This window comes from Squalius cephalus (assembly GCF_949319135.1).
Source record: "Squalius cephalus genome assembly, chromosome: 25".
In the NCBI taxonomy this organism is placed as follows: domain Eukaryota; kingdom Metazoa; phylum Chordata; class Actinopteri; order Cypriniformes; family Leuciscidae; genus Squalius; species Squalius cephalus.
The window spans coordinates 1,845,917-1,860,116 of record NC_137146.1 but is presented as its reverse complement, the minus strand read 5'-3'; the positions used below and the strand labels follow the sequence as shown (position 1 = coordinate 1,860,116).

Sequence of the window (14,200 nt, the reverse complement as noted above, 5' to 3'; positions counted from 1 at the left end):
AACATGCCACAAATAATTTCACTTTTTTAACCTTCAAGACCTGTTAATAAGAAAAACAAACAGGCAGAATAAACTTATATATCCCTAAATATAAGTATACAAATATTTATTGATTATAAGAATATATGACAGGATGTTGTATGATTTAAGGCCCTTTCACACCGGATGCGTAACGAAAAACCGAAACGAAAAAGTGAATAGTTCGTGTGCGAATAGTTCGCGTCAAAACCTTTCACATCAGCCGTGACGCGAATTTGCGATGTCTGTGACGTTCAGAGAGCTTCAACATTCCAAAACTTTCCCGCCGACAGTTGAGAAAACATGGACACTTCATCATCATCATCCAGTGAGTGAAGACGAGCTTTTCATTTTCTTTAAAAGACAGAAAATAAGGTTTTGGGTGCACCCAATCTTAAAGAACAGAGAGTCTGAAGGGGAGTATGGTAATGTGCACAGATTTTTTTTGCATCTTCAACTAAACACAGTGCGTTTTGTAATGTCACTACACATTACATGTAACACACGAAGTAAGTAAGTTAAATCATTCGACTAGAAACTGTAGATATCACACAAAGAATGTATAGTATACTAAAAGCAGCCCTAAATAGTCTCACTACATTTTGTTACATGTTCAAAGTAAACACGGTATCTGTCTCTATCTTTGACGATAATAGTGTTAGCTTTCTATCGCAAATGTAGTTTAGCCTGCTAGCCTACACAGCACAGGACTATACAACGACTAAAACCAGTGTTGTGTACTCGAGACTCAGACTCGGTCTCGGACTCGGTCTCGAGACCATATTTTAATGGTCTCGGTCTTGTCATGGACTCGTGTGCATTTTGACTCGGAATTGACTCGTACTCGAACATATTAGGACTCGGACTTATTCCCGAGTCCACTCGAGTCCCATTCAAAATATTTCATGATTGTTACTGTATGTTAATATTTCTTTAAATTGTTGTTTGATTGAAACGTCCAATGATTGCTGACTTTCTTGTGCGCAACTGCGCATGACTTGAGACTAACGTTCGCGCCACGCAAATGCAGCAGGAGCCTGGTCAGATGTGATGTGGAGCCTCTAGCTCAACTATGTATTGAAAATGTCTGCCTTATCATCCATAATTCAGTTTGCATATAAGAGCCACACAGAATTCGTTTGCAGTAGGACGCGCGACTGAGTCGAATTCGCGTCCACCGCGCCGCGCTAAACGCCCCGGACGCGCGTAAACGCTGTTATTTCTTGATAACAGTCCCCCCCCCCCCCCCCATTATTAAACATTATTAAAGTTAGAGCTTATTTAGAGATATCAGCCGGATAGCTCAGTGCAGGTGCTAATGGAACCTAGGTTGTATCTCGTAAATTACCCCACTAATAATGCCCAGAATGATACCAAACTTCTACAGGAGTACAAATAGGTTCTGTACTCATAACATTGTTAAATTAGAGGTAGCTATAGCTTTTGAAAGTTCAAGGTGGTTAAACAATATCTCAAGCATGGCAGAGAGGAGGCATTAGAGGCCATGTAATAGGTCATGTAACTTCAGTAGTAAGAGTTCATTCAAGTGATGGACGACTACAGATGAGACATGTCCTACATACTATCTGATCTCTTCTATCACAGAGGCACTCAAAGGAATTTAACAGGTTATCTTTGTCCTCAGGGCTAAAGTAAAAGAAACAATGCCACGTAAACAAGACAACTTTAAGGGTATGGTCCCTCGGTCAGCTCTCTGAGGGACAGCAACAGACTTCAAGCACTTCAACAGACTCATTCATTGCTTCGAAGCGTATCGGGGCTATACGTCAAGCTTTTAGCCTGGGCACATGATGCAGCAGATGCACAATGTATTTAGAAAACCCATACTAGTCAGAGTACATTTAGATATAATATAGATTTTTTATTTTAGTAATTTTTTAACAATGTTTAAAATTGTACTGTTTGAAATATTTTATATCATGATACATGCAAAATTTTATTTTTTAAGTTATAAAATGTTGGTAATTAAAATGACAACTGCACACTGAACTAAAATCAATTTTAAGGAGCATTTTACTTTTTAATAATCCAGTGAGGAAATAGGTGTACGAAGTGCATGAAGTGTACGAGTTCTTATTCCTTTTAAACCTCTGGGGTCGACAAAAGCACCGACGTGTTTTGCTGTTTTTTTTTTTAAAATACTGTAAAATGGCTAATTTTTTAAGTGTCCACTGTAAGACTGAAATAACTGTAAGACTTGAGAAATAGGGCTGTCACTTTTTATTCGATATTCGAATATGCATTCGAACATGGCGTGAAATATCCGAAACCGAACTATAAATAAACTATTCGGTTTTTAAAGTGCCATGTTTTGCGCATTTTTTACAGTCTATGATTAGACCGTTTGCTTTTTATTTTATTGTTTGCCATCTCATCCAGTAGCGGCCGCTCTAAACGTATTGTAGCGTAGGCCCATGACCAAATCAAGCGAATAATAGCAGCCAATAGCCAGCTTGTTTTGAAAATGGAAGATAACGACAAGACAAAAGAGTCCGCGCTGTAATTCCTGCCTATTACACACACACACACACACACACACACACACGACGCACAGAAAAGACGCGCGTCAGTATCGAGTTCTCTTTCGGGCTTGAACAAACCATAACACACAAATTATGCCAAATGTCCGTTTTGTCGAGTGTCCTCATAAGAGCAGTCTTAAATTATTTAAATAAAGTCTTAAATGAACGTAGAGATGTGCGAAAATGCGACGCGTGTCAGATCGCGTCTCTGTCCGCAGCGGCTGGTCTTAAAGTGTCATTAATGTTAATCAAATAACAAAGGTAAGAGAACATTACTCACTTAGACCCGGCGCCAGGAGGATTATTATACCGGTAGCCTAATCATGAATGCACTCCCTATCTTTTAACACATCTCCGGCGAACGGCTTTTTCACGCAAAAGAAAAACTCTTCATGAAGCGCAGTGAAATTCAGCGACCATGTGGCGTTTCCTGATGGATCGAGGTTGTTCGTTAACTTCATTTTACATTTTACTCGTAGATATTCGAATATATTCGAATACATTTCTTGATATTCGATATCCGTTCGAATTTGATTTCTCTCAAAAGTGACAGCCCTATTGAGAAATTAGATAAATGCCAGGCAGTCTACTTGAGGCCCTGAGAGGACAAATGACCTCTCTGGAAATTAACATTTGAACTCACCCTTGTGCACTATCGAGATGAAAGTCTCACCTCCGAAGCATCCTAATCTACATTTCATTCCCTCATCCCCCACTCCTTCTCCCCCATGCGAAGATCACCAAAAACTCACCCAAGAATCTAAATAGTTTAACCCTCTGGGGTCTAAGGTGTTTTTGGGGTCCTTGAGATGTTCTGACATGCCCTGACATTTGTGCTTTTTTCAGTTGCTTATAAACATATTAATGGCAAAGGTGTAAATTCACTCTATATAGCACAAACAGGGCTACCATCATATGTGAGCACCATGCATGTACATGTTTGTATTTTTGAGAGAATAATGTTTATGCATGGTTATAGAAAAAACTAAAAACTAAAGTTTCTGAAATAAGGCCATAAAACACATTCTAAATATGTGTCAATAAGACTTTTGACTAATGGATGTCATCGCCTAGAGTTTTTTCTTCAAAATGATGTGAAAATTATCCTGCCTAATCATTCACATAACACAATACATTGATTTAAATTTTGCAAAACACTTTCTGTCACTTTCCTTTTATTAGTTTGTTTACATCTACCTTGTATTTTTTTTATTAAAAAGGTTACAATTACAACAATTCAAGTGTAATCTTTCTTTGTAAAAACTAAAGTATACATTTTATCATACATATTTCAAAGTTAAGGATTTGAAAAATCCTTGGCAAACAAAAGCTTATTTGAGGTGGCAGATATTTTACAGTAAAAAATTATAATCTATCCAAAACTAATCAATGAAATGTTGTCTTTCATATGTCTGTAACATATGTCTTTCGTTTTTATTATAAGAAATATAAATGTTAATTTGCAGTTTAATACGTTTCTTATACAAATACATTTTATTTCAACATATTTCAGTCGACTTTTATAGCTATACAGTTTGCTAAAAGCGAAACATTCATTCACACACAGAAACGCCTGACTGTAACGTTGTTTTTATGAAATATTAGGGCATATAAATGTTAATTTGCAGTTTAAGGCGAGACACTACAGGTGAATAGGGTAAAATTGTTAACTTACAGATATCACCATCAAACTTTACCAGTTGATTACTCACATGAATAGGAGAAAAAAATGCATTGCAAGTTTTCTGTAATTTTATTGTTAAATATGCTAATGAGGCTATATCTAATTAAATATGCGCTAATTTGCATATATTTTGAAGTGACGAATCTGACCATTGAAAAAAACAAGGTTCAAAATAATTTTTGCATTTTGTTGATATATTCAATGTAAAGACATGTTCAGAAGGGATTATGAATATACCCTTTTGTTACCCTGTAAATCAGAAAATACTGGCAATAGCCTTAAAAAATTGATTTCCGCCCTATTTTTAGGCATAAAATGTCATATAAATCAGGCCAAGAATGATATATCAACAAATCCCTCTGAACAAATCTTCACAATATAGTTAGGAATACAACTGTAAAGTTTGGTGTATGTAGGTGCTACAGAAGTGGAAAATCGTCACTAGGAGTGCAAGAAAAAACTCATTTTGAGAAAACGGCCTTTAAAGATTTTTATGGCAAAATTCCACTAATTTCTATTGAAAGCCATGAATTACAGACAAAATATGCTTTAGGTCCAAGTAAAATCCATGTATCACACTGTTTAACATCCAAAACTCATTATTGCTTCATCCATCACTGATCATAACATCCAAAACAACACATCAACAGTCCATCACACAGGTGGAATGGAAAAACTAAATACCGGTATATCACAGTCCCTCAGACAGATCATATTTAGCTGTCAGTGGAGCTGCTGTACCCTCTCCTAGGAGAACTTCTAGCTTCTTTTCTGGTGCTAACTTTGGGAAGTTTTATTCTTTTGGCTATTTGTCCAAGGTGTAAATCACTTAGTGATGATGATACTTTTTCCCAGTGAAGGAGGAAGTGCATCTCTGTCTGACCCAGTTGGTGGAGCCTGTATTTAGTCAGGATCCGTCTCTTCTTCTCTGACAGTGTGCAGATACTCTGTCAAATAACAATTTAGTCTACTTTGTTTGCTTTCTCCAATGTTCTAAATATTGATATTTTGAATGATTCATAATTAGTTTTGTCCTGTTGAGTTGTTTTGAACCAGTGCTGAAGGGAGCCTGGTTGGTTAGCTTCACCATCAGCTGACTGAGGGCACTGTTTTCAGGATTTGGCTCGTGGGTTTTGAGTGCTTTGAAATGTAATGTGTCTTTTTGACTTACATTTAGATGTGTTCAAAATGTTACAGCTTGTTCGTAACGCATCGACACCGACACACTATGTCAGGGTTCTCATTGCGCGGCTCGCGAGCCTCGTGCGGCCCGCCAATAAGCTTTAATTTGTGGCTCGCATGGCTGTAAAAAATACGGCGATATCATGCAGCCAGTCACTACAGATATTTCTTAAAAACCTTAAAAATAAGTAGGGCTATAACATTACCCATTACAAACTCAAAGTGTCAGCTATATTACAAATAATTTCGATCGGATTAAAAGAGGTGGTTTATCGAGAGAACATGTAAATACTTGATCGATTGAGAACCGAAACTGAAAGGACGACGTATGGCTCTCCGACTTTGTCCTATCAGTGCGGCTCTCATGAAAAAAATTGTGAAGACCCATGCACTATGTGATGGCATTTCATAATCTTTTGTCTTTGTTGGTAATCCCTTGTGTCTTCTAGCTAATGACAACTGTTTTCGGCTTCTCTGAGAGAATTTTACACGCATATCTTTCGACATTTTGAACTACCGCGGAAACATCAGAGCGCGTCACGTGATGATTCTGGACGAATCACGTTGTCAGAAATTGGCATCAGCCAATGAGATTGCGCATTTCGAGTTAAATCGCCTGTTTTACTTGCATGATTGGTTGCTGATAGACAGGAAATGACCATATTTGGATCCGACAGCATTGTACAGAAAAGAGAGAGCTTTCCAACGGTGTATTTTATGATGGGGTAGAGACAGCGATCGCGGAGCAGCGGGATGATTTAGAACGCCAACTTTTGATGAATTTAGGCGAAATCTGCACACTCAAACAGACAAAGTGTAGTAAAATAAAGACATAAATGTGTATTTTGGGCTTTTTTTCAGCACAAGTCTGAAAGAATACATGTTATTGAAGACAAATAACCCAAAATCTCAAAATTGACCAGTGAAAAAAAAACGATGTTTTTGCCTGCCGTGTCTCGCCTTAAAATGTTGCATATTCAAATAACCTACATTTTATTTCAACATATTTCAGTCGATTTTTACTCATCTCAGTATAGCAATACAGTTTGCTCAAACATCATCCTTCATTCACGCACAGAAACCCGATTCAAATTTAAACTGTCTTTTTGCGAGCTGTGGTAAACAGCGCGCATCTCTGCCGTTCATTCATTCATAAACAGAAACCCGATTCACGTGAGAAGGAAAAAAAACGTACTATTCCTCAGCTCGCTCCATATACCCGCACTTCTGAGGTACATTTTCCATTATTATTATTCCTCACAGCGCTGCGAGACGTTGTAAACAAGTAATGATCTGAATAAACTTGTTTTCTCGAGCTGATGGGGGCGTTCACAGTTTGCGTGGATTGCCTCAGCCATTTGCGTTTGAATAGCGCGCTCTCCGTAGGCGGAGTCACATTACAAGTAATTAGATGAGATGAGAAAGACTGACATCTCGCTCTTTTCTTACAGATTACGTGAACTGAGAATATTTGTTTTTTATATAAATTACTTCATTTAAAAGAAGATAATTCAAGCTTCATGCCTGTGTGTCTGTATGCCTGATTGACTGAGTATTCGCTGAGTTATTGTTCATTTTTGGACGCGTTTCAGAATGGACTTAACTGACAGAGAGAAGGCAGAACTCGCTTCGTGTTTATTTTTCTTTATTTGGCAAAAAGCACAACACTTTGTTTTTATTGTGAGTATACACAAAAATAATACACATTTAACAGAATCGATTGATGTATGAAACCTGTTTGTAAAATCAAAGTCAAAAGAGTATTTCGGGTCTCAATTCAACTGATTTGGAAAAAAGCGAGCAGATCACGCCGGCGTGATTGCCGACCTCAGAGGGTTAATGTGAATGATTATCATCGAGTATTATACATGATTGGTATCATTTGAAATGTCATTTTTAAATAAGTAAAACAAAAGGTAATAAGGTTTTTAAGAGTTTAGAGATAACTGGCACACAAAGGAAGGTGGTCTCTAGACAAATGGTCTCTTACCCCCAAAAGGTGTCAACTCTGAATGTAAATTCCCATAGTTAGCAGATGTTTCCATGTGAAAGAAGTTTCTGTCTATATAATAAAATGCAACGAAAAGATAGGGGCCTTTTCTGTATTTCAGATTAGCCCGTGTCCTGTCAGGGCCTCAAGTAGACTGCCTGGCATTTATCTAATTTCTCAAGTCTTACAGTTATTTCAGTCTTACACCACTTACAATCGAAACAAAACATTGTGCTTTTGCAAAATAAAACAGGGTGTAGCCTTTTTCAGGGTGTTTGCGCCGCCATACTTGCGCCACCTAACACATTCTCCAGGTTCTATAACCTCCGAGTGGAGCCAGTGTCTTCTCACATACTCGCTTCAACCAGCCGGTACTAGGACTCACTCAGGTGTCTTCGCTTGCTCGCCATTCCACTCCACTGACTGGATACGTGCAATTATTCTCCTCAGGTGAGCCTCCCCAAGAGGCCCTGAGTTCCTCCAGCACTGTTGACGTCAACGCCAGAGTTATGCCACCGGCAGCTTTCACGATTGGCTAGGTGCCGCCATGTGCATGGTTCCCCCTCTGGGCGACCCTCACATATGTAATGTATAATAATAAAAAATCTATATATTGATCAAAATGAGAGAAATATACGAAATATTAATATCATTTGGGGTGATATAAAAAACTTTTTTGTCAGTTTTCTTACCTGACTTATGTGGAAGAGAAGGCAGAACGTACTCGGTTACTTACGTAACCTCGGTTCCCTGAGAGATAAGGGAACGAGTACTGCATTGCAAACGCTATGAGAAAACTCCTTTTCTCGAGAAAAGAACGGCCATGGTGTGTAAGGTCCCGGGGCGGAGCAGGAGGGGAGGAGCCACAGGGAGGCGACCTCGGCGGGAAGCAGACTAAGGAAACCGCACGGACGGATGGCCGTCAGTGCAGACTGCAGAGGGGCCTCAGTCTACTTCTGGGCGGTTGAAAACTGTTGAAAACCGCCGAAGAGCAGGTTTGATAATACTCCCTGGTCAGCACTGCCTCGAAGGCAAAGATGACACACATCACTGCATGCCTGTGCCACAATAGTGGCAAAGAACATACAGACCATGATCGCCGCAACAACGAGTGCAGTGAAGGCGGAGGACGCCCGCGGGCCGCGATAAGTCACGGGAACTCTCGCAACCAGGAGGCATCCTGATGCACATCCGGGAAGAAAGGCACTGAGGGCGAGTGCTGGTAGTGCAGTACGCGCTGCGTATCGCCAGTACTACGGCTCTTTGTAGTAAATGCCGCTCCATCTGAAAGCAGGTGATGGCGATTTACTACTAATCAAGGAACCGGCTTTACTGACGAGATGCGCATAACAATCTCACGATTTAAATCGCCCAGCCCTAGCGTGACCGTGCTAGATTTTGAAAGATTTCTAGATTTCTAGCTAGATTTCATGAGAAATTTTGTTGGACAAGGCAACAGTCGTGATATAATTTTAAGCTCTGCAGCATAGTTTTTATAAACATGAATTCAACATATAAAAAATAGTCAGACATTATACTGCAAAAATATTGTTCTTTTAATTAAGCCAAGAGGTAACGCTGTGATGTATCAATCTTCTACTGGTCACACCTCTTCACGTGATTGTGAATTCGCAGATCAGAGTTCACCAAACTTGAACTTTGGAAAGCAGCGGAATGCGAAGCTTTTTGCATTAGCTTGTGGTCTGGCGATTTGCATGCGTATACATGGAAGTCAAAGGCATGACCGCCCCTTTGGTCTGAAAAAAAAAAAGATAAATCAGCTGAAAATGCAATTTCACTACCTATAAGCTCACACTGCATTTTCCCCTCCCCAATCAGTAGAGCTGTTTTGTTCTGGCAGAGCATAAAGGACATTATTTTTTTTGGTAATAGCACCTTGCTACTCTAACAAAACATAGTTCATGTTTAAATCAAGCACTTTCAAGGACCTATGTTTGTTTTCACGTACTTTCCAGTCCTTGAATCCAAGTACTTTCAAGAAGCGTGGAAAACCTGTTAGTTAAAGTTTTAGTCTTTTTTAAAGTTTTTATTCATTTTTATTTTATTAAATCAAGTTAAACTAAATTAAAATAAGACATGTTGCCTTGACTGGCAACTAGCTGAAATATTGTTGTTTTTTTTACTTATATTTCAGTTAATGTTAATTTCAAGTAATGAAAATGTTTATTGTTTTAGTTATAGTTAACTATAATAAGCTTGTTTTTAACCCCACTGTTTATCTCAATGAAACTATAAAAAATATATATATCTGCTGGGTCATTCTGTCAAGAAATGTTTCCTTGCCATTGTTGTGTTTAATCAGTGTGCCATTGTTCTTCTTAATGCTTAAGAATTACACCTACTCCAGCTTTTAAATCCAATTTTTAGTAGCAAAACTAGATGCATGGTCTGAAGAAGAAGACAGGAAGTAGAGACACAATGGATTCCTATTTAACCCAACAGATGCAAGACCATTCTAGTGCACCAAGTGACAAAAGGAAGCTCCGATTACAAACTTTATTAGACATAAGGTTGCCCCCATTTCTTCCATTCATCCTCCTGAGTTTTAATAAACAAGGGTAAAAAGACAGCCGGGAATGAGGCTCTGTAAAGGATGAGGGGGCTAGAATAGATTGCCCAAGTGCTAAGACTAAGTAAGGTGCTTGTTGAGAGGGTGCAGAATAACTGAGGGACGAGAGGTCAAGGCAGGCCAGAAACCTCACAAAAGGTCTTGAGTGATGGCTCACATGGCTCAACAACAAATAAACGCTGTAGAGCTGTATAGAAACAGATCTGGGGCTAAGGCGATTAGTTTGACCTGCTTGCCATCTTCTATCTGTTAAGAAGGAATAATTATAAGAATTTTCGTTTTAACTGATGCACAGAAAAAGTAACACTGCTGTAATGTATTCGGAATATATTAACTTCTGTAAACACACAAATTGGATTTTGTATCTTACAGAATCCTATTCATGCATTTGGTTTGGAAATCTTTGTAAAGCTGGAAAATATTTTTGAAGAAAGAATGGGTTTGAACATGGATGAACATGAATGAAGCTGTTTTTTGAATTACTGCTAATGAACTTGTAAAACACATATGATGGATATAGCATTGGGAAATCAAGAAAGGTCATAGGAACAAACAAGAACAAGCAAGAGTTGCAGCTATCTTTGCATTAAGCGAGAACAAAAGGTCGCAAGTGCAGATATTCATTGTTGCCATTACAGCTGTCTACTGACAATTTTATTGTTCCATGACAGCCGTCTTGTTCGTGAAGCATTGTTACCTTGTCTTGATCCTTGAGCACAAAGATAAACCTGTGAAATTCCTAGTGCATGCCTGTGTCTCTTTGAGGACAGAAAATGACACAGTTTAAGAAAAGCATCCTAGTGCATTATTGCTGGAATCTAACTGTCAATTAAGCAATTTTATTAAAAAAGGATTGTGTGAATGTACAACTATGGTTCAGATACATACAAGAGTCTCTAACTCTATAAGGCTTTACGTACATAAAAAAATAAAAATAAAAAATAAAAACAGGCATGTTGTGAATTTGGCCTATGAAACTAACTATACAATATGAAAGTAGAAGTGTACATTTCAGTATAAAAAAACTTTAGTAAATATCTGATATCTTTCAAAAAGGAGATATACATATGGGACAAAAATAGCATCATTGTGATTTAGATCCTTTCTGATCGTGTTGCATTACCATTTCCACATGCCAAACTACTGTGACTCACACAAAGATTTTTTCAGGCACCCAAAAAAGCCGGACCATATACAGATGGTCACACTCATTGTGCCTCTATATAAAGAGATAAGTTACAGCACAATATTGCAAGCTCACATCATTGTGACATCTAAAGGTAAGAGCACAGATAATTTAGATTAAATTGTTCATGAGGAATTCTCATTAATTATGTGTCCTTGTTACTGAAAGGACTTGGACTTTCTTGGGCTTGGATTTCATCTGGTAAGGCATGCTTTTATAAAGGTCAACACAATGTGTATATAGTATATTGTATGTTATAGTATATGTATGTTTTATGCAATATTTTCTTTTTGAATGCAATCATTTCTGTTGAAAGACCAATAAATATCTAGATGAAAAAGTTTGTAGACAAACTTTAAGTTGGCATGAAAAAGCCTTGCCAGAAAGTTTGAAGAATTTATAAAAGCTTGAAGTTTGAAGATTTTTATTTTTCAGTTTCAATTAGTTTAAGTTTTAGTTTAGTATTTTTAAAAGTTTGTAGAAGTTTGAAGGTTTTCAGTTTAGAAATATTAGATGAATGGAAAATGAGTCTCGATGGATTAGAAATAGTACATAGAATGGCAGCTGATGGAGTCTAATGAGCATCTACAACTGTCAAAATTTGAATTTAGTTTGGAGTTAGAAAGAAAGAAAGAAAGAAAGAAAGAAAGAAAGAAAGAAAGAAAGAAAGAAAGAAAGAAAGAAAGAAAGAAAGAAAGAAAGATTAGTTAGGAAGGAAGGAAGAAAGAAAAAAGATAGATAGATAGAGAAGTCGCTAGAGTGTGGAACTGAGAAAAATGACTTTAAAGATTTTTAGTTGTCCCGCCAAATTAATTATAGGTAGGACACTGGAAATCTGGCAAATAGATGTTTAAGTAATGGAAATTATATACATAAAAAAATCTTGAGCTCAAACTTGACTTTTGACCACTATTTTAAAGTTACTGTACTCTGCCTTTGTATTGTCAGCAAAAAGTGAGAAGTCATGCCAAGGCAAAAGACAGTAACTTCCACATTATCAATATTTAGTTGCTGATCACCATTAACAAAATCATTATAGTAACACCTGCATAAAATCTAGTGATCATGGCATTTATTTTGTATGATTTACAATTATTTATAGCCATCTACTTATTGCTATCCTGTGCTTTGGTTGCATTCTGATGGCATTATTAATACATTTGACATGACAAAATACCTCCATAGATATATTAGTCCAGCGTTGACTCGACCGCGTTTAGGGCGGGGCTGAAGGCGAAGTTTTGGCACTATGCCAGCTAGTTTGCCAAGCTTTAATTCTTGGTTGTATTCATCTGATACGGGTTCAGACCATACTAAATGTTCTGACCGCAATTGTGCAGGACAAAGCTCTGAGGACATCAGAAGTTAGAGGGACTGATGGCAGCTGTACAAAGTACACAGGCTACACCGTAATTTTAATTTTAATGGACATTAAAACAAAGGCAGATAACCGTACAATCTGGTAGGTAGCATTATTTGATAGAACACCGGCACAGTAACTTCATATTGACGTGCGGCTAAACAAAGGCAGAGCACCGTAACTCAATTTGAGCGTTCCAAAACAAAGCCAAAGAGCGGTAACTGATGTTACGGTGTTCTGCCTTTGTTTCTCATGGGCTTTTGGAAGTTACTGTTAAGACAAATCATTATTTTCTCGAAAAAACAACGGAATTGATTCAAGATACTTATCCACATAATAAAGAAGGCATAATAAAGAATAAACTTTGCACGGCAGAATAGATAAAGTCAGAACAGTTTGAATGTCTAGTCTACGTGGAGAAATTTAGTCTAAGAATAATAATAATAAAAATAATAATAATAATCTTAAGTACAATATCAGTAAGTTGGCTTTTCCAAGCCAATTTAATTAGAAATATAATATATTTATAAATAATTACATTTTATTTAATTGTAAACAAGTTTTACAAGTTCTAAGAATTTTGTCATCTATGCCTCAGTCTGATTGAAAGATGGTGGATGTGATGTCAGAGTTCGGGGCAGCTGCCCCATTCTTACGAAAGTCAGACAAGGAGCGTCTGGAGGCCCAAACTCGCCCCTTCGACATGAAGAAAGAATGCTTTGTGCCCGACCCTGAGGTTGAGTACGTCAAGGCCTCCGTCACAAGTAGAGACGGTGGCAAAGTCACTGTTGACACTGAATTTGGGAAGGTAAGATCTAATCTCTGCATTGTTGTAGATTGTAGACAGAAGTAGAGAGTGACTGTCAAAACATTTTTGCTATCCACAGACAGTAACTGTGAAGGAGATTGATGTTCACCCCCAGAACCCACCAAAGTTCGATAAAATTGAGGACATGGTGATGTTCACCTTCCTGCACGAGCCCGCTGTGCTGTTTAACCTCAAAGAGCGTTACGCAGCCTGGATGATCTACGTGAGTCGAGTCTTAAAACACTCACGCATTCTCTTTATCGTGGATGAGCAGATCTAAACCTTCTGTGAATCTCTTACAGACCTACTCTGGGCTCTTCTGTGTCACTGTGAATCCCTACAAGTTTTTGCCAGTGTACAACCAGGACGTCGTCAATGCCTATAGAGGAAAGAAACGAAATGAGGCCCCTCCACACATCTTCTCCATCTCAGACAATGCCTACCAGTACATGCTGTCAGGTGATGATCTGACTTGTCATTTTTTGCTAATTTCTAATGCAATTTCAAATGCTAAGTTTCTTATGTTTTATTTTCTCACAGACAGAGAAAACCAGTCTGTCCTGATCACGTATGTAATACATTTTATGATGTACCAAAGTACTCCTCCTTTTACCAATATTTTCTATGCTGCATTTTATCAGCCATTTAATTAACTTTTTTTTTTTTAAGTGGAGAATCCGGTGCTGGAAAGACTGTGAACACTAAAAAAGTAATCCAGTACTTTGCAAGCATTGCAGCAGCATCGACTGGCAAGAAGGATCCATCAATGGAGAAAAAGGTGCTTAATATTAAAAAAATGGGTTATTATGGATGAATGAACATTCCTTCCATATAATATA

The 14,200-nt window shown here is 37.8% G+C and overlaps 1 protein-coding gene across 2 annotated transcripts in view; it reads left to right on the top strand.

Moving 5' to 3' along the window:
• The first annotated feature begins 11,164 nt into the window (after positions 1 to 11,164).
• LOC307153209 (myosin-7-like) overlaps positions 11,165 to 14,200 on the top strand; it is a 38,003-nt gene continuing 34,967 nt past the window's right edge. Inside the window, exons 1-7 of one of the 2 annotated variants that reach the window (XM_079862461.1) lie at positions 11,175 to 11,287; positions 11,362 to 11,394; positions 13,152 to 13,361; positions 13,441 to 13,584; positions 13,664 to 13,820; positions 13,902 to 13,929; positions 14,031 to 14,139. In XM_079862461.1, the coding sequence (XP_079718587.1) occupies positions 13,164 to 13,361; positions 13,441 to 13,584; positions 13,664 to 13,820; positions 13,902 to 13,929; positions 14,031 to 14,139 (636 nt within the window). In that variant the 5' untranslated portion in view covers positions 11,175 to 11,287; positions 11,362 to 11,394; positions 13,152 to 13,163. Of the gene's footprint in view, positions 11,288 to 11,361; positions 11,395 to 13,151; positions 13,362 to 13,440; positions 13,585 to 13,663; positions 13,821 to 13,901; positions 13,930 to 14,030; positions 14,140 to 14,200 lie in introns of both variants that reach the window. The other variant, XM_079862462.1, reaches the window with a different exon arrangement.